Genomic DNA, 27,392 nt, shown 5'->3' with positions numbered 1-27,392 from the left:
ATGGGAAATGTTCAAGAGCTGGGTCCCATCTCCCTGTGCTCTCCCTGCCCAGGGATCAGAGTCACTGAGGTGGACTGGCGGCTGCTGAGCAACGGCACGGCACACCACACCCAGGAGTACCCCGGCTCTGAGCTGGTGGTCCGCAGGGGCCAGAGGTTCACCTTCACACTGGAGCTGAACAGACCCCTGGAGAGCGAGGAGACCCTCATCTTCACCGTGGAGACAGGTACCTGACTGGTCAGTGCATTCCGCTGCTAATCTGCAGTCTTAAAGATGGGTCTGGTGACCAGCAACTTGAAACCCTGTGGTCATCAGCCCAGACTTTGCAGAAAACAAGTCCCTATTAGGTGGTTTGAGCTTTCTGGGGGTGGTTGGAAGGTGCTGCCAGCAGGCAGTAGGACAGGTGAGATGACAACTCTGAAATTCTATGCACACCAAGAAATCCAGGGTTCTGGGAGGGTATGGAAGTTCCTCAAGCATCTTTGGTTTCAGAGAGGCTTGTCACTTCCTCCTTGATCTGGGAAGTGGGCAGGAATCAGGACAGCCAGCGTGGACTCCACTCTGCCCCTGGCCCTCCTGGATCTTGGTCAGGTCCTTCCCCATAGCAGTGTCCAGCAGTTCAGGTGCTGAAGGTTGGCCTTCCGGGCCTGTGGTTTTTCCATTTCTCCAGAGCTGAGCTTCCTGGATCCAACTGGCTCTCTTGATTCCCTCTCCTCTCTGCCAGGACCCCAGGCTTCTGAGGCCCTCCGCACCAAAGCCGTGTTCCAGACGTCAGAGCTGGAGCGGGCTGACACCTGGATGGCAGTGAAGGAGGCTCAGACAGAGAACACCGTGACCTTCAGCCTTTCCAGCCCTCCCAATGCCATCATTGGCCGTTATCAGCTGAGCGCCAGAGTTTCCTCTCGCCGCAAACATAGTGACCGGAAGCTGGGCGAGTTTATTCTCCTTTTCAACCCATGGTGCCCAGGTAGGAGCTCCTGAATCTGAGGCTGAGGTTTTCCCAGAAACTGTCCTTCAGGGAAGTCTGGGAGGCAGATTAGGGCACAGGGGGATGAGTGCTAAGGCCTGGCAAGAGCCTGGAGCCCAGGTGGGGGCAGGCCTGGGCAGAGGAAGCTGGTAGCAGATGCTCCAAAGGTGCTGTGCCAGAGGGACAGGAATTAGTGTGTGGAGGCCAGGGGGCAAAGATGGGGCTTAATGGCAGGAAATACCTAAAAATGGGTAAGTACCAGGCTTTAGCCATCAGATAGCCTTGGTTTAGTCCCAGCTTTGCTAAGTTGCTGCCCTCTGTGAGTCTCAGTTTCCTCATCTGTAATACGGGAATAATAACTGTGTCTACCTACTAGGGTTATGGTGAGAATCCATAGAGCTAATGCTTGTAGTATGCACGGTGTATTATAAGGGGTACTGGGGTCACTACCCTTATTAAGGGTTAAGTCAGTAGGCAGTAACTTGAATGACAATTCTTATTAATATTTAATTGGCATTAAGTCAGGTTATCCAAAGACATCCGGACTCCTAAATTCCTTCCATCTGGGCCTGGGGTGGGGTTGGTCCCTGCCCGAGGAAAGACCAGCCAGGTGGAATAGGGCCTGGCCAGGGGGCAACCTTGGAGTCGGCAAGCCGCTCTTGCCTGCTCCTGTTCCAGCTGCCTCTAGGCACCATCCTGCAGCTGATGCCTGATGTAGCCCCTTCCCCAGGCCGGAGAGGCCAGGGCTCCACCTTCCCATCCCTCATGCCAGGCCTGACCACTGCCTTTCAGAGGACGATGTGTTCCTGGACTCAGAGGAAGAGAGACAAGAGTATGTGCTCAACGACAGCGGGATCATCTTCCGGGGTGTGGAGAAGCGCATCCGAGCCCAAGGCTGGAACTTCGGGCAGGTCTCCAGGGGCCCAGACCAGAAGGGGGGTGAGAGGCATGAGAGGCAGAAGGAGGGCCGGGGACATGAGAAGAGCCAATGCAGGAGCCCTTCTGTGTGTCCTCTTCTTCCCAAGAGGTACAAGCTTAGACCAAGCCCACTTATCCAGTCTCTACTGTTAGTTGTACCAGGGCCTGCACTGGGTCCTTGCGAAGGGGAGGTAGATTGGGTACACATAAATAGCTTAAACTGGGGGCTCTCAATCTTCAGTGTGGACAGGAAGGACACGGAGGGCTCATTAAAACATTCAGGTGGCTAGGATCCATGTGCCTCCCCAACAAGATGCTGATTCATTAGGTCTGAGGTGGCTCCAGGTAAGTAGAGAAACTTGACTCTCAGGCTGAGGGGCAGGGGTTGAAAGCATTGAGGGTTCAGGGTCTGGGCAGGGATGACATACCAGAAGGTTTAATTCCATCTAAGGGGTAACACCATCTCAACATGTGGGAAAATCAGCCCAGGGTTCCCAGACTTTCCAAATTTTCAAAGACCAGAAATCTTAATTTGTATGTGAAAAATCTCCCAGTTCTTAAATGTTATCAACTAACTCAAGTGTATTTTAAAAAATCATGGGGAAAAAGGTGATTATGGCTGAGCATCTGGTTCCTGGTAACTCTAAAGGAGGGGTTTTGAGACTTGGGGATCCTCTGTGGTGTCCCTGGAGTGGGATGGGGGGCAGGAAGTGTAGGCAAGCTCCCTTGCACAACACAAATGACTGGGGGAGGTTGTGAGAGGGTCTGAAGCGTGGGTGTGACTCTGACCTCTAAGAGCAGCCTCTCTGGGGACAGTTTGAGGAGGACATCCTGAACATCTGCCTCTCCATCCTGGACCGAACCCCTAGTTACCAAGACGACCCAGCCACCGATGTGTCCCACCGCCATGACCCCATCTACGTCACCAGAGCTGCCAGCGCCATGGTGAGGAGCCCCACCAGCCCTGCCTTCGTAGGTCCCCAGGCCAAACCCCAGGAACAACCCTAAGATTTTTCCCGTCACCTCTTGTTTTAATTCTCTCTTGGTGCATAAAAAACCACCCCAAAACTCAGTGGTGTAAAACAGCCATTTACTATGCTGACAATTTTGCAAATCAGTGACTTCGGCAGGGCACTGGGAAGACAGAACATCTCTGTTCCAAGATGCTTCAACTGGGGTGTCTGAATGCCTGAAGATGTCTGGGGTGGTTTGTGGGGGCTACATATCTAAGGCATTGGTTCCAGCAGCGAGTGTTTCTTTAGTTCTCTTCCATGCCGTGTCTGCTGGAGCTGGAAAGCCCAGGTGCTTGCTCACTCTCATGTCTGGCCCCTGGGCTGGGATGGTTGCATGAGCTGGGGCTGGCCAGTCATCACTCCATCTCTCCCTGTAGAGCCTCCATGTGACTAAGCCGGGCTTCCTCACAGCATGGCAGTCTCAGGGTAATCAGACAAAGCAGCTGGTGCCTCCCCAAGCGATTATTCTCTAAAGAAGTAGAAGCTGCCAGTCTCATAAAGCCTAGGCCTGGGAACAGGCACAGCATCACTTCTACCATGGTCCTTGGTCAAAGCAGTCACAGGCCAGCCCAGATTCAGGAAGAGGGAACATGGAACCACCTTGCTGTGGGAAGAGTGCCATCTTTAATCTGTTACAGGCCAGTGCTTCCTCCTCAGAAGGTAGCCACAGGGCCTACTAACTCTCTCTATAGCAGTAGCTGTTAAAGTCAGTGCCTGGGTATCTGTGATTCCAGAAACAGATACAAACTGTTTTTTTCATATTTGATATTCTCAGTTCCTCAAGATTTCAGAGATGTCAGAGTACAGAAAATCAAAAGCAGTGACCAGTCCCAAACAGTAGAGCATTACAAGCCTGTGGGATTTGACAGGCTCCCAAGTCAAAGTCCTGAACCCGCAGGTCACCTCTTTGTAACTTTCTGTGCAATTTGAGCAAGTTCCCTAACCTCTATGCATCTCAGTTTCCTCATCTGAAAAAAAGAAAGATAATAGAATTTACATCATAGGTTTAAAAGATTAATATAGTGTGTACTAAGCCCTTAGAACAGTGGCTGGCACATAGTAAACATTTGGTTCAGCAGTAAAGAAACTTTCTGCAGTGCAGGAGATGCATGCAGGAGACGCGAGTTTGATCCCCGGGTCGGGAAGATCCGTTGGAGAAGAAAATGGCAACCCACTCCACTGTTCTTGCCAGGAAAATCCCATGGACAGAGGAGCCTGACAGACTACAATCCACAGGATTGTAAGAGTCAGACATGACTTAGTGACTGTCTCTGTAATTATTACCACCAACAGTCCCCAAAAACAGATCACTTAAGACAAGAAATGCTCAAAAACTGTATTTGATTTCCAACAATAGAACATCCCAAAGGAACGTAATTGAAAATGATAAATGGCACCAAAAGGTAAGTATTTTAAGACAGCAAATGGCCCCAATTTTCAGACAGTTTAAAAGAAAGGAGTAGCCCCAAATAAATGGGTGGCCCAAAGTTGGAGATTTTATGGTGGTGAAGTTCCTGAAGGGGGAAGCCCTGCCAGATGGTGGACTGGTGGCCTCCTCTGCCCAGGTGAACAGCAACAACGACCGGGGCGTGGTCCAAGGCCAGTGGCAGGGCAAGTACGGCGGCGGCACCAGCCCCCTGCACTGGCGAGGCAGCGTGGCCATTCTGCACAAGTGGTTCAAGGGCAGGTTCAAGCCAGTCAAGTACGGCCAGTGCTGGGTCTTCGCTGGAGTCCTGTGCACAGGTACCCCAAGAAAGCAGACCCCCAACCCCCGGTCAACTCGACTGCGTTTGGCTGCGTGTGTCTTCATAAGAGTCCCTCCCCCACACCAAAAATATCTTTATTAAACAGGTTAATGAAGAGAGAAACCAGATCCTTCACTTATGCAACTTTTGATCTTTGAGGAATCTCAAGCTCATTGAGCGCCTTTGAGAGAGTCTTGTGGTCCCGGGCCCCCAGTTCTCATGGGCTATTATGGCCATTATAGGGTTATTATATAGCTTTCAAGGTCCTTTTGGCTTCAGATGGGGGTGGCAGTGGTGACTCTCGAAGTCCCCTGGGAGAATGTGCAGGAGATGGAGGTGTTTCTGAGCCTGGAGACAGGAGTCAGCCCTGGCAGAGGCAGGGAGGGGGCTGTGGCCAGACGTGAGATAGGCCACCTGCGAGGGGAGGTCAGACCACCCCTCCCTGAGGCTGGGTCCTGGCCGGTCCTGGAGCCTCGTGAGTGTCCTGCTCCTCAGTCCTCAGGTGCCTGGGGATTGCGACGAGGGTTGTATCCAACTTTAACTCGGCCCATGACACGGACAGGAACCTGAGTGTGGACAAGTACGTGGACTCCTTCGGGCGAACGCTGGAAGACCTGACGGAAGACAGCATGTGGTGAGTCCCCAGCTATCAGGTCCCAGGGGCACCCTATGGCCCACCCAGATCTGCAGCCCAGATCCACTGGGTCTGAGCCAGTTCTGGAAGGGGCGGCAGGCACCCTGCAGAGGAGGGGTTGGTCTCCAGCAGGATGACTCTTCTTCTGAGATACAGGGGGCTCTGGACATGTAACTCAGAGGCCAAGAACGGGGCTCAAGGTTGAATGACCTTGTACCCCCAGGTCTCTGCTCTGCAGGACTCTGAGCCCTCCCCTAGATTCGTGTGACATGACTGCCTCTGCAGGGTCACCTCTGTAGCCTGCTCCTGCTCTCTGTCAGTTGCTTGTGCACTATGCTGTGTGGGAAATAAGCTCCTCTCTCAGCTCAAACAAAATTCTTTGCACAAAGCTTCACAAAATTCATTTTAATTTAATTTTTTTAAAGTAGAAGATACATTCAGTGCTTTAATATTCAAAAGGTACAAAATGGGCTACAGTGTTTAAGTCTCCCTCCCCCATTTCAAGCCTCCCCATCCTCCTGGATGCAAGGCTGAAACTAGTTTCTTACATCTCTTCAGAGAGAAGCCCTGCAGATACAGGGGTACATAAATGCACGGTCCCCACGCACCCCCTTTCCCCCTCCTACTTAATATCAGCAACATAATGTAATACTGTTCATCTTGCTCTACATTTAACAATCCCATATCAGTACATACAAAGTTTCCTTATTTTTATATTGTTTTAAACTTAACAACACCATACTCAGTGAGCACAGTCTATGCCAGGCCCAGTTCTAAGTGCTGCAATGCAGGCCTACCTCATTTTATTACTCTTCTTTTTACTGTGCTTCATAGATATTGCATTTTTCTACAAATCAAAGGTTTGTGGCAACCTTGTGTCAAGCAAATCTATCAGCATCATTTTTTCAACAGCTTCATTAAGGTATGTAGATCGTTATCTTAGACAGAAAGCTATTGCACACTTAATAGATGACAGCATAGTGTAAGTATAACTTTTATACACACTGGGAAACCAAAAATACTTGTGCAACTCACCTTATTGCGCTATCCACATCTCTGTAGTGGTCTGGAACTGAGTCCACTAGATCTCCAAGGCGTTTTTAGTTCAGTCGCTCAGTCATGTCAGACTCTTTGTGATCCCATGAATGGCAGCACGCCAGGCCTCCCTGTCCATCACAAACTCCCAGAGTTTACTCAAACTCATGTCCATCGAGTCGGTGATGCCATCCAGCCATCTCATCCACTGTCTTCCCCTTCTCCTCCTGCCCCCAATCCCTCCCAGCATCAGGGTCTTTTCCAACGAGTCAACTCTTCGCATGAGGTGGCCAAGGTATTAGAGTTTCAGCTTCCGCCTCAGTCCTTCCAATGAACACCCAGGACTGATCTCCTTTAGGATGGACTGGTTGGATCTCCTTGAAGTCCAAGGGATTCTCAAGAGTCTTCAACATGCAGTTCAAAAGCATCAATTCTTCGGCGCTCAGCTTTCTTCACAATCCAACTCTCACATCCATACATGACCACTGGAAAAATCATAGCCTTGACTAGACGGACCTTTGTTGGCAAAGTAATGTCTCTGCTTTTTAATATGCCATCTAGGTTGGTCATGACTTTCCTTCCAAGGAGTAAGCGTCTTTTAATTTCATGGCTTCAGTCACCATCTGCAGTGATTTTGGAGCCCCAAAAAATAGTCGTACCTGTGTACAAGTTCATGTATTCCTCCAAACAACCTTGTAAGAAAGGTAGTATTGTTGTCTCTGTTTTGCAGATGAGAAAACCAAGGCACAGAGAGATCAAGTAACTTGCCTAAGGCCACACAGTAGTGAGTGGAAGAGAAGTTACAAACCTGGCCTGCTTTTCAACTGGACAGCAAAACCATTGCTTATTTAACCACCTCATGTGGCCAAACCAAACATTTGCCTTTACAAACGAGGCTTCCATGAACAACCTTGTCCAAATGTCTGTTCATACATGTGCAAGTTGCCAAGAAAAACCAACTTTCTAAAGAGCAGGGGAATAGTGAAGAGCATACAGTATAAAAAGATACACAGCCAACCTCAGCATCCCTCTCCTTAGGATGTCCTTCAGCTCCCCAGGGGAGCATGCCCAGGACCCCTTCCCCCCAAGCTGGTGTCCAGCCTCAGACCATCTCTCTGCCTCTCTTCTCCCCTTTTCTTCTCCTGTTTTTGGTTCTTTTCACTCCCTCTCTTTGCAGTAGCACCAAAAACATTTTCATTCTTCTCTTTATTTATGCAGAATGGACAAGCCATTCTTTTGTTATTGGGATCTCTGTTGCCATGCAGGTTATACATGTTCTCCCTTTTACTTCCAAAGTTTTATAATATTTTCCCAAAGAACAGTTTGGAGGCCAGCTGTAAAGACAAAAGACACCAACTCAAGCCAATCAGGGTTTCTCTCTGCTGCTTCCTACTGTATGACCTTGTGCAAATGGTGTCACTTTTCCTAACCTCAAATTCTCATCTTTAACATAGGAAACTTAAAGCCTAAAGTCCCTACCAAGGCCTCCAGAACCCTGCATAATCTGAAACCTACCTACCCTAGTGCTTGACACAGCCCAAAGACACATACTTTCTGTTCCCTGAATACACTAAGTTTTTTCTTGTCTCAAGAGCCTTTGCACATGCTGTTCCTTCTGCCTGGACCACTCTTCCCTTCACTCATCCTATGACTAATTCTTTCGTCTCTAAGTCCCATCTTAGATGTCATTTACTTAGAGAAAATCTCCAGAAGTTATTCTCTATCTCAATCTCCTCTCTTTCTTCACAACATTTATTGTTACTTTATTATTTTATTATCTGCTTAATTAATTTTGCCTGTCTTCCTATCTGTCTCCTTCCTTAGAATGTATGTTGCATGAGAACAAGGATCTTCTGTCTTATTTGCTGTTGTATTTTTGAACGTTGAACAACAGGATATAGATATAGACATAGGTATAGATATAGATATAGACACATTTATGTATACATACAGGCAGGCCTTGGAGCTATTGCCAGTTAGGTTCCAGACCACTTCAATAAGATGAATATCACAATAAAGTGAGTCACATGAATTTTTTAATCCAAAAGAGCATATAAAAGTTATATTTACACTATAGTCTAATAAGTGTGCAATAGCATTATGTCTGAAAAACAATATACATACCTTATTTTAAAAATACTTATTGCTAAATGCTATCATTTGAGTCATCAGTGAGTTACACTAATAACATCAAATATTACAGATCACTATAAAAAATATAATAATGAAAAAGTTTGAAATATTGCAGAAATTACCAAAAGGTGACAGAAAGAGACACGAAGTGAGCAAATGCTGGTGGGAAAACAGGTGAGACAGACAAGGGTTGCCATAAACACTCAATTTGTTAAAAAAAAAAAAAAAAAAAAAAACACAGTTATCTATAAAGAGGGATAAAGTGAATGAAATGGGATAAAAATGCCTGTACCTGTGTGAATGATGTGTATTCATCAATACAGCTGAATGACGGTTCACAAACTCAACCACAGAGCAGGGCCCAGGGTCTGCCCGGCAGCAGGCACTTGCCCTCTCTGGGGAACCTCTCTTGCTCACCAGAGGCCACCCTGCCCCATCCTCTCTCTGCGGCAGGAATTTCCATGTCTGGAATGAGAGCTGGTTTGCCCGGCAGGACCTGGGCCCCTCTTACAATGGTTGGCAGGTTCTGGATGCCACCCCCCAGGAGGAGAGCGAAGGTACGGGCTCAGCCGGGTGGGTCCCGGACTCCCGCTTTCTGACCCCTGGAGATGCTCACGCCCACCCCTCCTGCGCAGGGGTGTTCCGGTGTGGCCCGGCCTCAGTCACCGCCATCCGCGAGGGCGACGTGCATCTGGCCCACGATGGTCCTTTCGTGTTCGCGGAGGTCAACGCGGACTACATCACCTGGCTCTGGAATGAGGATGAGAGCCGGGAGCGTGTGTACTCAGACACGAAGAAGATCGGGCGGTGCATAAGCACCAAGGCGGTGGGCAGCGACTCCCGCGTGGACATCACCAGCCTCTACAAGTATCCGGAAGGTAAGGGCGCATAGCGGCCTCCATCTACCTCCCCAGGGACCAGGCTGCTGCAGATGGGCAACATGGCCAGGCCCTTTCTCATAACATGTGGTGGTGACAGCGGGCTTAGGCACTGTCTCTATGCTTTGAGCCAAGTGTCTTTAGCTTACATTAACAGCTTCCTTTGTTTACTAAATAGATTTCTCACATCTGACAGTATCAATAGGTACATTTCCTTGAACATATATATTGCATGTACTGTGTCAAGTATTCTGACATGTGATAATAATAATCACTAATAATAGTGATGATAGTAACATGTATTATTTATTGAACACTTAGGATACATAGCAGTAGGCCCTACTGAATAATAATAATAGTAGCTCCTGTTTATCATCTGCCTCCAGCTATAAACTTTAAAAGTCACCTTTTCCCACTAAGTAACAGGTTCCTTAATGATGCTATGATCTGACTGTGCATTTTTCAGCCATTTCTGCCTGTTCAAAGAATGTTGTTTGGGTAATCAAGACTTCAAGTTCAAACTTGAATCAGAGCTAGTCTCCTCCCCTCCTCTGAGCACAAACTGGGGCGGTGACCCCAGAAGACTGCTGTATAAGTTGGGGACACCGTGTGCTCAGGCTGCCTCCAGCTCTCCACTATCTCCCCTCTAGTATGGTGGTTTGCAGCACTGGGTGTACATCAAAGTCACCTAGGGTACAGTCTTAGTTATACAGATTGAACAACAGTTACCCTTTGCTCAGGATTCTGTGGGTCAACTATTTGGACAGTCTATCAGCTGAGGTGGCTCATCTGCTCCACGTGGTGTCCACTGGGATCTCACATTAGTCTGGGGCCTCAGATTGGACTGCTGGGCCGACTGGGCCTCTCATCCTCCAGTGTGCCCAGCGGGTGACGTCTAAAGCTACAGGGTCTCTTGAGGCTTTATGTAGAACTTACCTTTGCTACGTTCTGTTGGTCAAACAATAAACCACCACTCCAGATGATAGGGACAAGAAGTATACTCTACCTCTTGATGAGAAGTGTTGCAAAGAAAGTACTGTGGCCATTTTAACCTACCACAGCAACCCGACTGCACCCAGGCTAACTGAACTGCAGTCTCTAGAGGGTGTGGCCCAGCCATCAGGACTTTTAAAAGCACCCCAGGCAATTCCAATGTGCAGCCAAATTGAGAACACCAGTGTGAGTCTTCCAGCGTTAGGCCAAGGAGGAGAGGAAAGAGGAAATGCCTTTGACTTCATGCGCAAGGATTCAAGGCCCGAAGGCAGGCGGGTGCTGCTTGTCTTACTCACTCCGAAGCTTTGGGAGGACAGGTGGTGACTCTGTTACGGCCTGAAGCCTCAGGACTCATGCCTGTGCCAGCGCCCAGCACTGCTGATTCCTGAGACACTGGCCCCTCTTGTGGCAGACCCCCTCCCGCCCCACTGGCCATCCCACAGCTTCTCTCTGATGCGTGATCATTTCTGTCCCCAGATTCTGGAGAGCTGTGACCTCCAGATTCATCCAGCTGCTGTGTCCCCCTCAGAAGTTGGTAGGGCGAGAGTTCTTGATGGGCCATGATCCAGCTGCCGTCTTCCTTCAGTTCTCTCCTCTGTGCTCAGGGAACACACAGCTCAGTAAAGAGCTGAATGAAATGAAATGCTGCCAGAATGAAATGCCAGCTTTCCCTTTCTGTAGCACTGCCAGGCTTTACCAGCCAGCTCCTTCTTGTTGCAAATAGCCCAAACTTTAACACTGATTCTGTCTGTAAACACCTCCCCACACACACATGCACACATAAACACACACACTACCATATTCCCTCAATTCCTTCCCTGGAAACATGGCCCTTGACGTTGACGACCTTCTCCTCTTCAGGCCTCTTCACTGTCATGGGGTGGGGAGCAGAGGGGCGGTAAGTGGCAAGGCCTCTTCTCAACTTCTACTTCTTTCATAAGTCCCGCAGTTTGACGCCTGGTCCCACCTGCTGGGAGTTTCTAGAACTTAGAACACAAGGTCTTTGGGACCTTCTGTCCTAAGCGTCAGCCATGGCCACGAGAGAAATCAGCATCCTGCTGTGTGATGACAATAACTGCAATCACCACTGCTGAGTGCAGACTGTGGGCTGGCCATGTTCACATGTTACTTCATGCTTTCATTTAACAAACGCTTACAAAGAAGTTCCCCCAAGCTTGTAAGACAGACACTTGTATAATGTTTATTTGACAGAGGGAAAGGCAGAGGTGCAGAGGGAAAGGCAGAGGTGCAGAGAGGAAAATGGACTCAGCCAAGAAACACAACGATGTTCTTCCTCTACACTTGGCTGCACTATCTAATTATAATATAACCTACTGTTGATTGACTGCCCACTGTGGGGCAGGTGATTTTACATCTAGGCAAATAATAGTATCTAAATTGTGCTAAGCATCGTGGTAAGCAATGTCCATGACTTGTTTCCTTTAATTTTCATAAATATCCCATCTTATAGGTAAGCAAGTTGAATCATAGAGAGGTTAAGTAGCTTCTCCAAGTTTCCAAAGCCTAGAAGAGCAGGGCACTAACTAGAGCTTCTGTCTAGTCTCAGAGCCTCTGCTCCTCCACTCTGCTAGACTGCTGTCTCTTCCATGAGTACCCCAATGTGCCACGCACTGTGCCAGGTTCTTTTATGTATTCCAGAAATATAAAACACCTCCTAAGTATCAGGCATGATTCAGAGGCAAGGGAGAAAGAGAAGAGCCCAGAGAACTCACCATCTGGTAAGTGTGAGGACGGTGCAAGGTGATCAGCACAGTGTAGGGGAGGCCTGAAGGCTGAAGAAGCATAAAGAAAGGGTTGCTAATCCAGCCAGGGAGGAGAGTTCATGAAGAGCATCTACAGGGAGCAAGAGTTAGCCAGGAGATAAAGGGTTGGGAAGGCATTCTGGGAAGACAGGACCCTCTGCATCCTGACTTCAGATTCACTCTAAGCAGTGCTATTCATCCAAACCACAGGCATCCCATTCCATGGATGAAATGGCAAGGCCTGTCTACTTACTCCATCCACTGAAGCATAAGGATTCAGAGCCCCTGGGGCAATGTGCTTTGTCCCTACCCCTGAGTCAGCCTGGATGCTGAGCAAAGAAGAACCAGCTTTCCAAGCAAAGGAAACTGTATTTACAAAGAACACACTGGTTGTCCTCAGATTCAGGTGGGCTTTCTGCAACAGGCTTTAGAGTGGAGCGGAGGAAGGCAGTTTCCCCCCACTGATCTTTAGTCAGAGGCTCTAAGCATAGAGGCAAGATCTCAGTTACAGGCTGGTGCCAGGGACTTGCAGGGGAGCCAGGTTGGCGGTTCAGCCATCTGCCTCCGAGCCTGCATATTGCTTGCTAGGACTGCCATAACAAATTACCACAAATGTAGCTACTTAAAACATCAGAAATTTATTTTCTCACAGTTGTAGAGGCCAGAGTACAAAACTAAGATGTTAGCATACTCCCTCCAAAGTCTCTTAGGGGAGATTCCTTCCTTGATCCTTCCAGCTGCTGGTGGCCGCTCCATTCTTTGGCTTGTGGCTGCCTCACTCCAGTCTCTGCCTCCATCTTTCCTCCTTCTTTCTTCCTATGTGTCTCAAATCACCATCTCCTTTCTCTTACAATGACATCAATCATTGACTTTCCGTCCCACCTTAAACCCAGGATGATCTTATCCCAGGAGTCTTAATTACATCTACAAAGACCCTATTTCCAAATAAGGTTATATTTGCAGGTACCAGGGATTAGGACTTTGACATACCCTTTACGCGGACACTATTCTGCCCGCTGCAGCCTGTAATGGGGGAAGACCCAGCACATGCTGATCAGGCCCGGGCCAGGCCAGGCAGGCAGAGGACAGGGCATCCAGTGACTGTGGGGCTGGAACTCAGAGGCTGATCTACAGAGACCCAGGGACCAGCCCCTAGGGAACTCCCCTTCCACCCTTCCCTCCCTCTCTGTTAGTCTGCTATCTGTCTCTCCGCTCCTGTACCGTGCCCTTCTCCCTCCCTCCCTTCTTGTGTATGCATGGGAAACTACCACACATTTGGTGTCAGAAGAGTTGTGAATAAAACTGTTCATTGGGGGTACTATGAACAACTATATACCAACATATTAGATAACTTTAGATAAAATGGACGAATTTCTCTAAGAATTACCAAAACTGCCTCAGGAAGAATTAGGAAATCTGAATAAGTTTATAAGTAGAGAGAATGCAGTAGTAATTAAAAACTCCCCTGCCACACACAAAACAGACCAAGCCCATATGTCACTGGTGAATGTTCTGTCAAACATTAAAAGAAGAATTAAACGCCACTTCTTCACAAACTTCTCCTCAAAAAATAGTAGAGGAGGGAACATTTCCCAATTTGTTCTATGAGGTTAGTATTATCCTGATACCAAAACCAGATGATGACATCACAAGAAAAGAAAATTAGAGATCAATATCCCTTATGAGCATAGAAGCAAAAATTGTCAACAAAATACTAGCAAACTGAATCCAGCAACATGTAAAAAAGATTATATGCCATGAGGAAGGGATTTCTTACAGGAATGTAAGATGGATTTAATATTAAAAACTAATTAATATAATATACCATAACAATAGAAAAAAAGACAAAAACCACATGATCATCTCAATAGATACAGAAAACCCAACTCGAAAGGAAGAAGTAAAACTATCTCTTACACATGATATAATCTTGTACACATAAAATTCTAAGGAATCCACTGAAAGTTACTAGAGCCAATAAATGATTTCAGCAAAATTATGGAAAACAAAATCAATTTTTAGAAATTAATATTATTTCAAGATACTAAAAATGTATAATCTGAAATGAAATTAAGAAAACAAGTTCATTTACAATAGTATCCGAAAGAATAAAATATCAATACTTTAAGAATTCCCTGGCAGTTTGTCCAGTGGCTAGGTCTTGGTGTTTTCACTGGTGGGGCCTGGGTTCAACCTCTGGCCAGGGAACTTAGGGTCTGCAAGCCACACAGCATGGCAAAAAAAAGAATAAGATATTTAAGAATAAATTTAGCGAAAGGAGAACAAGACTAGTACACTGAAAACTACAAAGCATTGGTGAAAGAAATTATAAATGGAAAGATTTCCCATTTTCATGGACTGAAAGTTTTTTTTAAGATGTGGCAATGCCCCCCAAATTGACCTACAGTCTCCAAGAAATCCTTATCAAAGTTCCAGCCGAGTTTTCTTTTTTTTTTTACCAAAACTGACAAGCTGTTTCTAAAATTCACTTGGAAATTCAAGAGACCCAGAATAACCAAAACAATCTTGGAAAAGAAGAATAATGTTGGAGAGCTCAAACTTCCCAAATTCAAAACTTACTATAAATATACAATAACCCAGATAGTGTGATACAGTCATGAAAATGGACATACATATAGATCAATAGTAAAGAATGAGGAATCCAGAAATAAACCCTTATAATTATGCTCAATTGATTTTGACAGGATGTCAAGACAATTCAGTGAAGAGTGAATAAGAATAGCCTTTTTCAATAGATGGTGTTGGGACCTCTGCTTATCCACGTGCACAAGAATAAACCTGGCTTTTTACATCAGACCATACACAAAAATTAACTCAAATGGATCCCTAATCTATATCAAAGAGCTAAAATTATAAGGTTTTAGAAGAAAACAGGAGTTAATCTTTATAAGCTTGAGTTTAACAGAGCCTTTTTGGATATAACATCAAGAACACATATGACAAAAGAAAAAATTGATAAATTGGGCTTCATTAAAACTAAAAACTTGTACTACAAATGGTGCCATCAAGAAAGAAGAAAGATAGCCCAAGAACAGAAAATATTTTCAAATCATGTATCTAATAAGGGACTTGTATCAAGAATGTATAAATAATCCTTATAGCTCAATAATAAAAAGATAAATAACCCAATTTTTAAATGGGCAAAAGATTTAAATAGACCTTTCTCTGAGGACAATATACAAATGACTAAAAAACACGAAAAGATGCTTAACATCATTAATAATTATGCTTAACATCATTAATAATATTCAAAGCCACAACAACATACCACTTCACACCCACTAGAACTGCTATAATCAAAAAGACAGGCAGTAAGAGCTGGTGAGGTTGTAGAGGAATTGGAGCACTCATACACTGCTGGTGGGAATGTGAAACCATCAAACACTTTGGATAACAACTTGACAGTTCTTCACAATGTTAACTTAAACACAGAGTACCACACCAGTGAGCAGGCCCACTTCAGATATACACCCAAGAGAAATGAAAACAAACATCCACCAAAATCTTCCACATGAACATTCATAGCAACATTGTCCAACACAGCTACAGTGGAAACAACCCTAACATCAGTGGATAAACACAATGTGGTCTGTCCATATAATGCAAAGCTGCTGCTGCTGCGAAGTCGCTTCAGTTGTGTCCGACTCTGTGCGACCCCATAGACGGCAGCCCACCAAGCTCCTCCATCCATGGGATTTTCCAGGCAAGAGTACTGGAGTGGGGTGCCATTGCCCTCTCCAATAATGCAATATTATTCAGCAATTAAAAGGAATGAAGTACTGATATATACTACAATATGGATGAGCTTTAAAAATATTAAGGGGGGAAAAAAAGCCAGTCACAAATGACCACACATTGTATGAGTCCCTTTATGTGAAATGCCCAGAATAGGCAAATTAGAAATTAAAATAGCAGTTGCCTAGGATTGGGGCAGGGCAGGGAAGAATGGGAAGTGACCGCTAATGGTTATAGAGTTTCTTAAGGGTGACAGAAATTGTTATGAAATTAGATTGTGGTGATGGGTACACAATTCTGTGAATGTATTAAAAAAACATTGGCTTGTGTCCTTTTAAATCTGTACATTGTGTGTTGGCAAATTAAAATATATCCGAATAAAGCTGTTTTTAAAAAAATCAGGTGGTCAGAGAAGGCCTCCCTGAGAAAGTCACATTAGAATTTTGGCAGAGAAAGGAAACATTTTCTTAGTAAAAATATTTTATAAGTAAATTATGGAGTAAAGTGAAAACTTCACATAAATTTTAATAATAAAACATGACATGTTAAAGAAACTTTAGGTCCACACGAGTCCCTTCAAGCCCAGGCCACACAGTAGGGAGGTACTTGGGAGAACGTTTGGGAAGGAGCACAGCCCAAGCTCGAGGAAGAGGAAGCGTCAGAGGGTAGAAAAAAGACTGGAGTGGACGTGGAGCCCACATCCTCCAGAAGGGAGGAACATTCCTGAGCTCTGAGCTCAGGCCTCACCTGTGCACCTCTTCTCCTCACTTCATAGACAGGAAATGGAGACTTGGAGGGACTGTAAATGATAATAAAGTTCACAGTCACCTAGCGGCAAACTGACCTGAGGGTGAGACAGTTTACATGGTGGTCTGAAGGGAAAGGAGTGAAAGGAGAAGGGGGAAGACTCCAGAGATCAGTGAGGATGTTGGGCGGAACTTATCACTTGACCCGTTGTGGGTAGTAAGATTGAGGAAGAGTCAAGGACATATCCAGCTTCTGACTTGTATGCTGGGTAAACAGTGGAGCCATTTGCTGACATGGGAATGCTGTCAGGCAGAAGATGGCATACTTGGTTGGGTTGGAGGTGCCTGTGGGACATCACGGGGGTGGAAGTGGGCCAGTGGACCAGTCATATATTGGTCTGGAGATCAAAAAAGAGAAGAGAGGTCTGTGCTAGCAACAGGGCAAGTAGGAGATCAGGGATCCTAAGCTCATGGCTTCAGGAGCTGGCAGACGGCACCCCAGTGTGGCAGACCACCAGCAGGAGAATTATAAGTGCAGACCGTGGAGAACCAGCAGGTGTGTTCCCATCTGGAGAAAGCACAGCTTCCTCAGCTCGAGACCATGACTGCCATGTAGAGATTGGGAAGAGGGGGTGATTAAGAACACAGAAATTGGAACCAGACTGCCTGGGTTCAAATTTTAGCTCTCTTACAAGTCTTCTTCATTTCCTGTGCCTTGAGTTCCTTATCTGTAAAATTGGGATGATAATAGTACCTTCATCCTGGGACAGGGAGGAAATATATATATACATATATACATATAATATACATATATACATATATATATCATCTAGAACTACAGTGCCTGGCACATAGTAAGTCTACAAAAGTGTCAGCTATCCTTATCATATGAGACTTCACATCTATATGTCAGAGGGATACCAATCTCTATTGTTATGTGAAATTTTCCAATCTGAAGTTGGTAACTGGTTAAAAATTTATTTAAGTAGTCCCAGATCCAAACATAATGCATATGGGTGAGGTCTGCATATGGCTCTTGGGCTGCCAATTTAAGACCTCCGACAGCCATGGTAAATTAAAGTGGGGATGGAGTAGTGGTTGTGCCTAGAGAAGAGGGGAATGAGAAGAGCTGGCCCTGGGACAGGTGGCAGAGAAGAGGGTGCCTGCCTCATGCTGTCCCACGCCCTGCAGGGTCCCGGAAGGAGAGGCAAGTGTACAGCAATGCCATGAAGAAGCTGTTCAGCGTGGAAGCCTCTGGAAGGAGGGCCCGGGTCCGCAGAGGGGGCGGCCGTGGTCTCTGGCGTGATGACCTCCTGGAGCCTGCCACCAAGCCCAGCATCACTGGCAAGTTCAAGGTGCTGGAGCCACCTGTGCTGGGCCATGACCTGAAGCTGGCCCTGTGCTTGACCAGCCTCACCTCCCGGGCCCAGCGGGTCCAAGTCAACTTGAGTGGTGCCACCATCCTTTACACCCGCAGGCCAGTAGCAGAGATCTTGCACGAATCCCACACAGTGAAGCTAGGGCCAGAAGAAGGTAAGAACACCCCAGATGGATGGGACCTGGTCAGCCCAGCCCCTTTTCCCAGGAGAGAATGGGATATTTCTGAGCGTTTATAGATGAGAAAACTGAGGTTCAAAGGGACTGAATAATAAGGATAATAATAAAAGTTCACAATCATCTAGTGGCAAACATGTAATGGTTAAGTGTTCCCACTCAGTTTGAATACTTACCCACTGAATAAATACCTGCTGGGAGCATTTCATAACATGTGGGATATGTCTTGTGTTACCATTTTAAAATCCAACAAATTTTGGAGCTCATCTGGCTCCAGTGTTTCTCAAGAGACCAGTAAGGGCTGTTTATTAAGTGCCTACATATGTGAAACCCTGTCCTGAGAATTCTGCAGGCATCAGTCACAACCTACAACCACCCTGAATCCTCTCCCCTCTCCTCTCGTCCCATATATTCTCCCTCTCTCTCTCATATACTTTCTGAACCTTAAATATTCAGTCAAAGATATTGTTCCCTGAACCACTTTTCTGGTAAGTAAAGTTTGTGTCTTTTGACAAGGTGTGAAAATATGTGAAGGAGGTGTCCCATATTTTTTGCTTTTCTCTCACTTATTTTTCACAAAATCTAAACCACAAAATAACACTTCACAAGGATATATTAATTAACATACAGTTTTTCCTGACTTTTTTTCTTTTTAAAAATAATGCATATTCATTAAAGACTTAGCACAAGGGAAAGATCACCTATGATCCTGCCACCTACCTACAAATTGTTAACATGTTTTCCTTCCAAATTTTTAAAGCCTGTTGCTTTTTGAAAAACAGTTCTAATGATATCACAAACACTCATTAGTGCTCTGCTCTTTTCATATTACATTGTAATTTAAATATTTTTATAAGCTCTTCACTCACATCATTTTAATAGATGTATAATCTGTAATAAATATATGGTGATTTATTTTATCTGTTACCTTCTTTGAGGTAGTTATTATCTATTGCTATTTTTTAATTAATTCATTCATTTTAGTTGAAGGTTAATTACTTTACAACATTGTAGTGGTTTTTGCCATACATTGACGTGAATCAGTCATGAGTGTACTTGTGTCCCCCATCCTGCTATTTTTTAAAAAAGACTAAAGTGAGCACTCTGGTGAAAAAAATTCCTGTATTGTGGTCTAGATTTTTGGATTGCTTTTTTTCAGAATAGATACACAAAAATGGAATTACTAAGCCAAATTCTGTAACTATTAATACATGTAATTTATTAAAAATTTATAATTTTTAAATTAACAGACTTTTTAAAGCAGTTTTTGTTTCAGAAAAATGATCAGAAAGCCCCAAGAGTTTCCATATATTCCCTCATGACCTCCCATCTTCCCGTGTTACATGAGTGTGGTACATTTGTTATAATTGACTGATACTGGTACATTATTATTATTAACTAAAGTCCATAGTCTACATTAGGGTTCATTCTGTATTGTACATTCTGTGGGTTTTGACAAATGTATGACGTGTATCCAACATTAGAATATCACACAGAATAGTTTCACTGCCCTAAAATTCCCTGCTCTTCATCTATTTACTTCTCCCTCCCTTGCCTCAAATCTCTGGCAACCACTGATATTTTAACTGTCACCATAGTTTTGCTTTTCCCAAATGTCATATCATTGAAATCATATACTGTGTAGCCATTTCTGATTGGATTCTTTCACTTAGGAATATATATTTAAGATTCCTCCATGGCTTTTTATAGCTTGACAGCTCATTTCTTGTTATCACTGAATTTCCTTTATATGGATATATCACAGTTGACTGATCCATTCACCTACTGAAGAATATCTTGATTGCTTCCAAGTTTTGGCAGTCATGGATCAAGCTGCTATAAACACCCATGTGCAGGTTTTTGTGTGAAGATAAGTTTTCAACTTATATGGGTAAATACTGAGGAGCATGATTGCTAACAGTATGATAAGATTATGTTTAGTTTTCTAAGAAGCTGCCAAAGCTATCTTCCAACGTGGCTGTAACACTTTGCATTCCCACCATCAATGAATGAGAGTTCCTCATTCAGAGAGCTCTCCATCCTTTCCAGCATTCGATGTTGTCAATATTTTGGATTCTTGCCATTCTAATAGGTATGTGGTACTATCTCGTTGTTTCAATTTGAAATTTCACAGTGATGTATGATGTGAGCATCTTTTCTTGTGCATCTATATATCTTTGGTGAGTTGTCTGTATAGATTATTTGCTCATCTTTTAATCATGTTGTTCATTTCCTTATTGTTGAATTTTTAGTTCTTTGTATATTTTGTATAATAGTGCTTTATCAGATGTGTATTTTGCAGATATTTTCTCCCAGTTTGTGGCTTGTCTTCTCATTTTCTTGACAGTCCTTCCACAGAGCAGGAGTTTTTAATTTTAATCAAGTGCAACTTTCCAATTTTTTCTTTCACGGATCATGCCTTTGGTGTTGTATCTAAAAAATTAGTCATCATCATCATACCCAAGATTATCTAGGCTTTCTCATTTGTTATTGTCTAGACATTTTGGAGAAGGAAATGGCAACCCACTCTAGTATTCTTGGCTGGAAAATCCCATAGACTGAGGATCCTGGTAGGCTATAGTCCATGGGGTCACAAAGAGTTGGATACAACTGAGCAACTTCACTTCACTTCAGACATTTTATAGTTTCACAGTTTGCATTTAGGCTTAAGGTCAATGTTGATTTCATTTTCATAAAGTGTATAAGGTATGTATCTAAAATCTTTTTTTTAAATGCGGATGTCTAGCTGTTCCTGCATTTTATTTGCATTGCTCCTTTGTCAAAGATCAGTTGGCTATATTTGTGTGGATCTACTTCGAAGCTCTATTTTGTTCCACTGATTTATTTGTCTATTCTTTCATTAATACCACACTGTTTTGATTACTGTAGTTTTATACTAAGTCTTAAAGTCAGGTAATGTTGATCCTCTGATGTTCTTCTTTTCCTTCAATAGGATGTTGACTATTCTGGGTCTTTTGCCTCCTCACATAAATCAGTTTAGAATCAGTTTGTTGAAATACATTAAATAACTTGCTGGGATTCTGATGGGTTTGCCTTGTCTGTAGATCAAGTGGGGAAGAACTGACATTTTGATAGTATTGAGTCCTCCTATCCATGAACATGGAATATCTCTCCATTAATTAATTTAGTCTTTGATTTCTTTCATCGGTTTTTTTGTTTCTTTGTTTTCCTCATATATGTATATCTTTGACATATTTTGTTAGATTAATGCCTGAGTTTTTCATTTTGGTGCTGCCAATATAAGTGGCATTTTTAACATCAAATTCCAATAGTTTATTGCTGGTATTTTTAAAAAGTAATTGAATTTTGTATGTTATCTTATACATACAAGATATATCTTATGTCTTGTGTCCTTGCTATAATTAGTAATTAGTATAACTACTTCGAGAAGTTTTTCGTTGCTGATTCTTTCAGATTTTCTACATAGATGATCATGTCATCTGTGAACAAAGACAGTTTCATTTCTTTCTTCCAAATATATATACCTTTTATTTCCTTTTCTTGTCTTTTTGTCTTAGCTGGGACTTCTAGTCCAGTGTTGAAAAGGAGTGGTAAGACAGACATCCATGCCTTGTTCCTTCTTAGTAGGAAAGCTTTGAGTTTCTCACTATTAAGTATGTTGTTAGCTGTAGGTTTTTGTAGGGTTTTTTTTTTTTTTTTTTTTGGAGTAATAGTTATGTAGATGTTCTTTGTCAAGTTGAAAACTTCCTCAACTCTTCCTAGTTTTCTGAGAATTTTAGTAATGAAATGGTGCTAGATTTTGTCAAATTCTTCCTCTGAATCTACTGATATGTTCATGTGACTTTTCTTCTTTAGTCTATTGATGTGATAGGTTACATTAGTTGACTTTTGAATGTTGAGCCAACCTCATATACCTGTAATAAATCCCACTTGGTCGAGATATATAATTCATTTTATACATTGTTGGATTCAATTTGCTAACATTTTGCTGAGGATTTTTGCATCAATGTTCATGAGAAATATTGGTCTGTAATTTCCTTTTCCTGTAATGTCTTTGGCTTTGGTATTACAGTAATGCTGCCCTGATAGAATGGGTTAGGAAGTATTCCTTCTGCTTCCATCTTCTGGAAGAGTTTGAGAGAATTTATGTCATTTCTTCCTTAAATGCTTGGAAGAATTTGCCAGTGAACTCATCTGGGCACAATGTTTTCTGTTTTAGAAGGTTATTCACTATTGATTCTTTGATTCACTATTGATTTCTTAAATAGAAATAGACCTGTTCAGATTGTATATTTCTTCTGTGACTTTTGGCAGATAATGTATTCAAGGAATTGGTACATTTCATCTAGGTTATAAAATTTGTGGGCATATAGTTCTTCATAATATTAATTATCCTTTTAATGTCCATGGAATCTATAGTGATATTAGCTCTTTCATTTCTGTTGTTAGTAATGTGTCTTCTCTCTTTTTTTCTTATTTAACCGGCTGGAGTCTTCTCGGTTTTATTGATCTTTTTTTAAGAAAACAGCTTTTGGTTTTGCTGATTTTCTCTTTTGATTTCTTGTTTTCAATTTTATTGATTTCTGATTTAAATTTTTTCTAAATTTTCTTTTTTTTTTTTTTTTTTTTTGCTTACTTTGGATTTTATTTGCTCTTCTTTTTCTAATTTCTTAAGATGGAGATTTAAGATTTGTTGATTTTAGGTCTTTCTTCTTTTTTAATACCTGTATTCAGTGATACAAATTTCTACATAAGCAATGCTTTGCTGCATTTCACAATTTGTTATATTTTCATTTAGTTAAAAATGTTTTTAAATTTTTTGAGGTATGTTCTTTGACCTAAGTGTCATTTAGAAGTGTGTGGCTTAATCTCCAAATATTTTAGAGTCATCCAGCTATCTTTCTGTTACTGATATCAAATTTAATTCTATTGTGGTCTAACAGGATACACTGTATAATTTTTATTCTTTAAAATTTGTTCGTGTGTTATTCGTAGCCCACAATGTGATCATTCTTGGGGAACATTCAATATGAACTTGAGAAGGATGTGTATTCTGCTCTTGTTGGATGAAGTAGTCTATAGTTATCAGTTATATCTAATGGTTGATGGGACTGTTGAGAACATTTGTTAATGAAGAGAGTCTCAACTTTTATTAGATTGTCAATGGAGTTCATGACCCAGAGAACTTAATGAAGCTCTGTTCTGAATATTGTATGGAACAGTCTTTCTCTTCCCTTCTCCCATGGTCTGAACTAATATCCAAAGCTCTCTTCATGTGCATAATTGGAAGCATCTGGTGATTCTTTACTCTGGAGCTTTAAAATTTGCACTTCTAACAAGTTCCCTAGAGATGCTGATGCTGCTGGCCCCAGGACCACACTTTGATTCATCTCTACCATATGAGGAACAAATGATATAACATATGTAAAGTATTTCTCACAATTCCTACCACTAAAGAACATTTAATTTATGGTAGTGATCATCAGTATTGTTGATATTATTATAAGATAGGGATAATAATACTTGCTCATGCAATTGTTGTGAGGATTAAATGAGATAATCCATGAATGTACTTGCAAGTCCCTAGCACACTTTAATCTCTCAGTAAAATTTAGCTTTTAAAATTATTAATTATTATTGTTGTTGTAGTAAAGGTTCTCCTGGTAGAACCTGTTAGACTTAGAGAACCTGTTAAAATAAGGTAGAACTTTGATTCATGGATCATTCAAGAGGCATGTATTATACGCAAAGCTCTGAGGAACAGAGAGTTTGAAACATTTATGGATCTTTTCCACAGGGTGAACACTCAGATGCCCTTGGGGACAAGAAGGAAACAGAAATAAAGGAAGCGGTGGCAATAAAGCAGTAGGGGATGGTAGAGCTTAGGCAAACTGGAAAGAATGTGCTGTGCCTTAAAGAAAAAATATACAGTCATCAGATATATATATGACTAACAGTCACCTATGGCCTGTGTGACACATGCTCAAAAGAAGAGATTACATAAGCAGGGAGTTTGTGGCTGATGAGACAGACATAGAATTGGTCAGAACCATAGGTGCTCCAAAGGCAGAGGGCACAAGATCTTTGGGTAAGTGAATCAGTGAAGGTTCTCTGCAGTTGGTGGGCCTGACTAGAACTGGGCCTTAATTGGGAGAGAGGATTTAGAGAAGCTGTAAGGAGTTGGCCTCCTCATTGAGTAGGAAGCTTGAGGGAGGCCTTTGGCCTCCTTCTCTGCACCTGGGACATAGTAGGTGCTCATTGAACAGTGAGTGAATTCCTGATGGATGAAACATTGACAGATTGTGATATCTCCATTTGAAATGATTGGGGGAATTTTAAACACATCTCCAGAAGCTCTTAGAGAGAGAGTCTGGTGTCACGGTAGCTGACTGGCCTGAATTTGAATCCTACCTTATCCTGGCTCCTTGATGTACTTACTATGTGACACTGGACAAGAAATTACCCTCGCTGAGCCTTAGGTTTCTTAATCTGTGAACTGATGATAATAATGACTGTCTCACATTGGTTGCAAGGTTCATAGAGAGTGTAACTATGAATTGAACCTTCCCTTCCTCTTCTGGGTTCTTTGAAAAAGAACACTGGACTCCCAATTCCCACCTCTGCTTTCCCTTCCAGAGAAAAAGATCCCAATTGCAATATCTTATTCTCAATATAAGGAAGACCTGACAGAGGACAAGAAGATCCTGTTGGCTGCCATGTGCCTTGTGACCAAAGGAGAGAAGCTCCTGGTGGAGAAGGACATTACTCTGGAGGACTTCATTACCATCAAGGTGACTACTGTCTGAATCTGCCACCTGTTCCTGGCAGGCCTCCTGCAGATCTGAAGGAGGGCATCAGAGGCTGGGGATTTGTGCTTTTAGCTCTAGCTTCAGCTCTCAAGGATGGTGACAAGTGGTATGAATGGAGGGGGGTGGATATAATGATAGGTCTCAGTGATGGGGTATGTAGAAGCAAAGGTTAGACAAGTTTAATTCCCCATTCCCTGACCCAGCCAGGATCATGGGTTTCCTGGGAGAATGCGGAGGAGGGAGTATAACTTATGGATATTGTCCCTCTAGGTGCTTGGCCCAGCCGTGGTGGGAGTGGCAGTTGCAGTGGAAGTGATGGTGCTTAACCCTCTCTCGGAGAGAGTGAAAGACTGTATGCTAATGGTGGAGGGCAGTGGCCTTCTCCAGGGACAGCTCAGCATCGAGTAAGTGTCCACCTGGGGTGGGAGGGCCGCCTTCCTTATAAAATGGGCCATAAAGACACTGCCAGCAAGGGGAGGAGGGAGAAACCAGCCCACCGCCTAGACACATTAGTTTTTCATTTCTTCGTTTATTTATTTAATCATTTAACTTATTCAATCATGTAACTAATCCACTCATTCACATTCATATTTTCTCTCATTTATCCATTTATTTACTCATTTACTCACTCTTATTCATTTACTCTCTTCTTCACTCACTCATTCACTCTTCTATTCATGTTTTCACTCATTCATTCATTTATCTACTCAACTCAGTTTTGACTGGTTCATTCATCCATATTATTTCTTTAATTTGCTCACTTATTTACCTATTCATTCACTCATTCATTCATTTATGCATTCATTCACACATATTCAAATTATCCATGCACTCACTTATTTGCTTATTCATTCTGTCATTCATTTACTCATTCATTCATTCATTCATTCACTCAGTCACACTCATATGTTCCTGTACCCTGACCCATATGTCAACTGCTGGAAACACCAAGATGAACAGATGGAGTTCTGCCTGGAGAAGGACTCTAGCAACATATGGCCCTTCACATGAACACAGTGTGATTTGTGCAGAAGGATGGATTCCCCAAAGTCTAGGGGCTCAGAGGCAGCCTTTGAGTGGGAGTGGGGTGGGACCAGGGGAAATCCCCAGTGGAACTGATCTTTTAACTGGGCCTTAAATGATGACTTGGGGAGCTTTTCAGGTATCAAGAACGGTGGAGACCTTCCCAGTCAAAGGTCTCCATGGCTGGTATTGTTAGGGAAGGTCTCCTGGAAGAAGAAAAAGTTAATCTGGGTGTTGGATGTAATTGGAATGGGGAGGGCACCCTAGGTAGTAGGAACAATCCATCCAAAAGCCTAGAGGAGGGTAAGTGTAAGGTATGTTCAGGGCACAGGGAGGAGACTAGCCTGACTGGTTGAAATAAGTGAGAAGTAGTGGAAGGGATGACTAAGCTGAAAGCATATTGAAAGGCTTGAATGTCAAGCCACAAGGTATGACCTTGATCCTGAGGGCTCTGGAGTGCCACGGACTGGCAGAACAGGCTCAGGAAGGAGACATGATTGATGGTCTGCCTTTCTCCCATCTTCCTTCCCCAGTGTGCCCAGCTTGGAGCCCCAAGAGAAGGCCTCGGTCCAATTCAAGATCACCCCCTTCAAGAGCGGCCCACGGCAGCTGCAGGTAGACTTCATCAGCCCCCACTTCCCGGACATCAAGGGCTTTGTGATCGTCCACGTGGCCACAGCTAAATGACAGGCATGAAGGGCTGAGAAGGGAGGAGAAGGTCCCTATTCCTCTCCTGTCCACTTCTCTGCCCTTCCCATATGGGAGTCAGGAGGCCTGGATTCCAGTCCTGCTTCAGCTTCTGCCCTGCTCTGTGAACTTGGGCAAGTCCCTCCCTTCCTAAGTCTCAGTTTCCTCATCTGTAAAATGAGGTGTTAGACTCAGTAACCCTTAAACTTTGGGTCTCCCACTTCCATCTCATCATGCTTGTTGCTGGGAGACTGAAGAATTGAGTGTCACAGTAACCTTGGCCCACCCAGATGTGCCACCTCCTGCCAGCTCACCATCAGCCTGGCTGATCCCTGTGCTCTCATTGCTTGTCTCTCGACACTTCAGTGCTCTGACCACAGCCAGATCCAGAAACTCCTCCAAGCTCTGACAGAGAACCCAAAAGTGTTGGCACTGACACCTAAACATCCCTCAACACTTCCATCCTACACAGAGGAGAGAACCTTGCTTATGACCATGGGATGAGCTCAAGGCAGATCTGAAGCCCGTGTACACACCATTTACACCAGCAAAATTGTACCCCAAAGTCATGTTCCTAAAAAGCATTGGGCTTAAAGTGATGTGAGAATTTCCCTCAGTGAAGACACAGACCCAGCAGCTGGGGGCCGGGGGGAGGGTTACTGTTGCCTGAAAGAAGCTGAAGATAGAGGAGGGATCATCGAGTGTTGGGGGATAGAGCCCCAAACCTAATCTAGCTATAGTCACATGTGACCAGCT

At 43.7% G+C, this 27,392-nt stretch overlaps 1 protein-coding gene across 1 annotated transcript; it reads left to right on the top strand.

Annotated features, from left to right (window-relative positions):
- TGM6 (transglutaminase 6) lies at positions 1-26,636 on the top strand. Its single transcript, XM_065919159.1, has 12 exons — positions 1-226; positions 725-967; positions 1,760-1,878; positions 2,702-2,830; positions 4,464-4,641; positions 5,139-5,277; positions 8,899-9,002; positions 9,081-9,323; positions 17,773-18,114; positions 24,754-24,908; positions 25,197-25,330; positions 26,483-26,636. The coding sequence occupies exons 1-12, from the start codon at positions 1-3 to the stop codon at positions 26,634-26,636; spliced, it is 2,166 nt and encodes a 721-aa protein (XP_065775231.1).
- The last annotated feature ends 756 nt before the right edge of the window (positions 26,637-27,392 follow it).

The sequence above is a fragment of the Muntiacus reevesi genome, chromosome 2 (assembly GCF_963930625.1).
Source record: "Muntiacus reevesi chromosome 2, mMunRee1.1, whole genome shotgun sequence".
Classification (NCBI taxonomy): Eukaryota; Metazoa; Chordata; class Mammalia; order Artiodactyla; family Cervidae; genus Muntiacus; species Muntiacus reevesi.
This window is presented reverse-complemented; position numbering and strand designations above follow the sequence as displayed.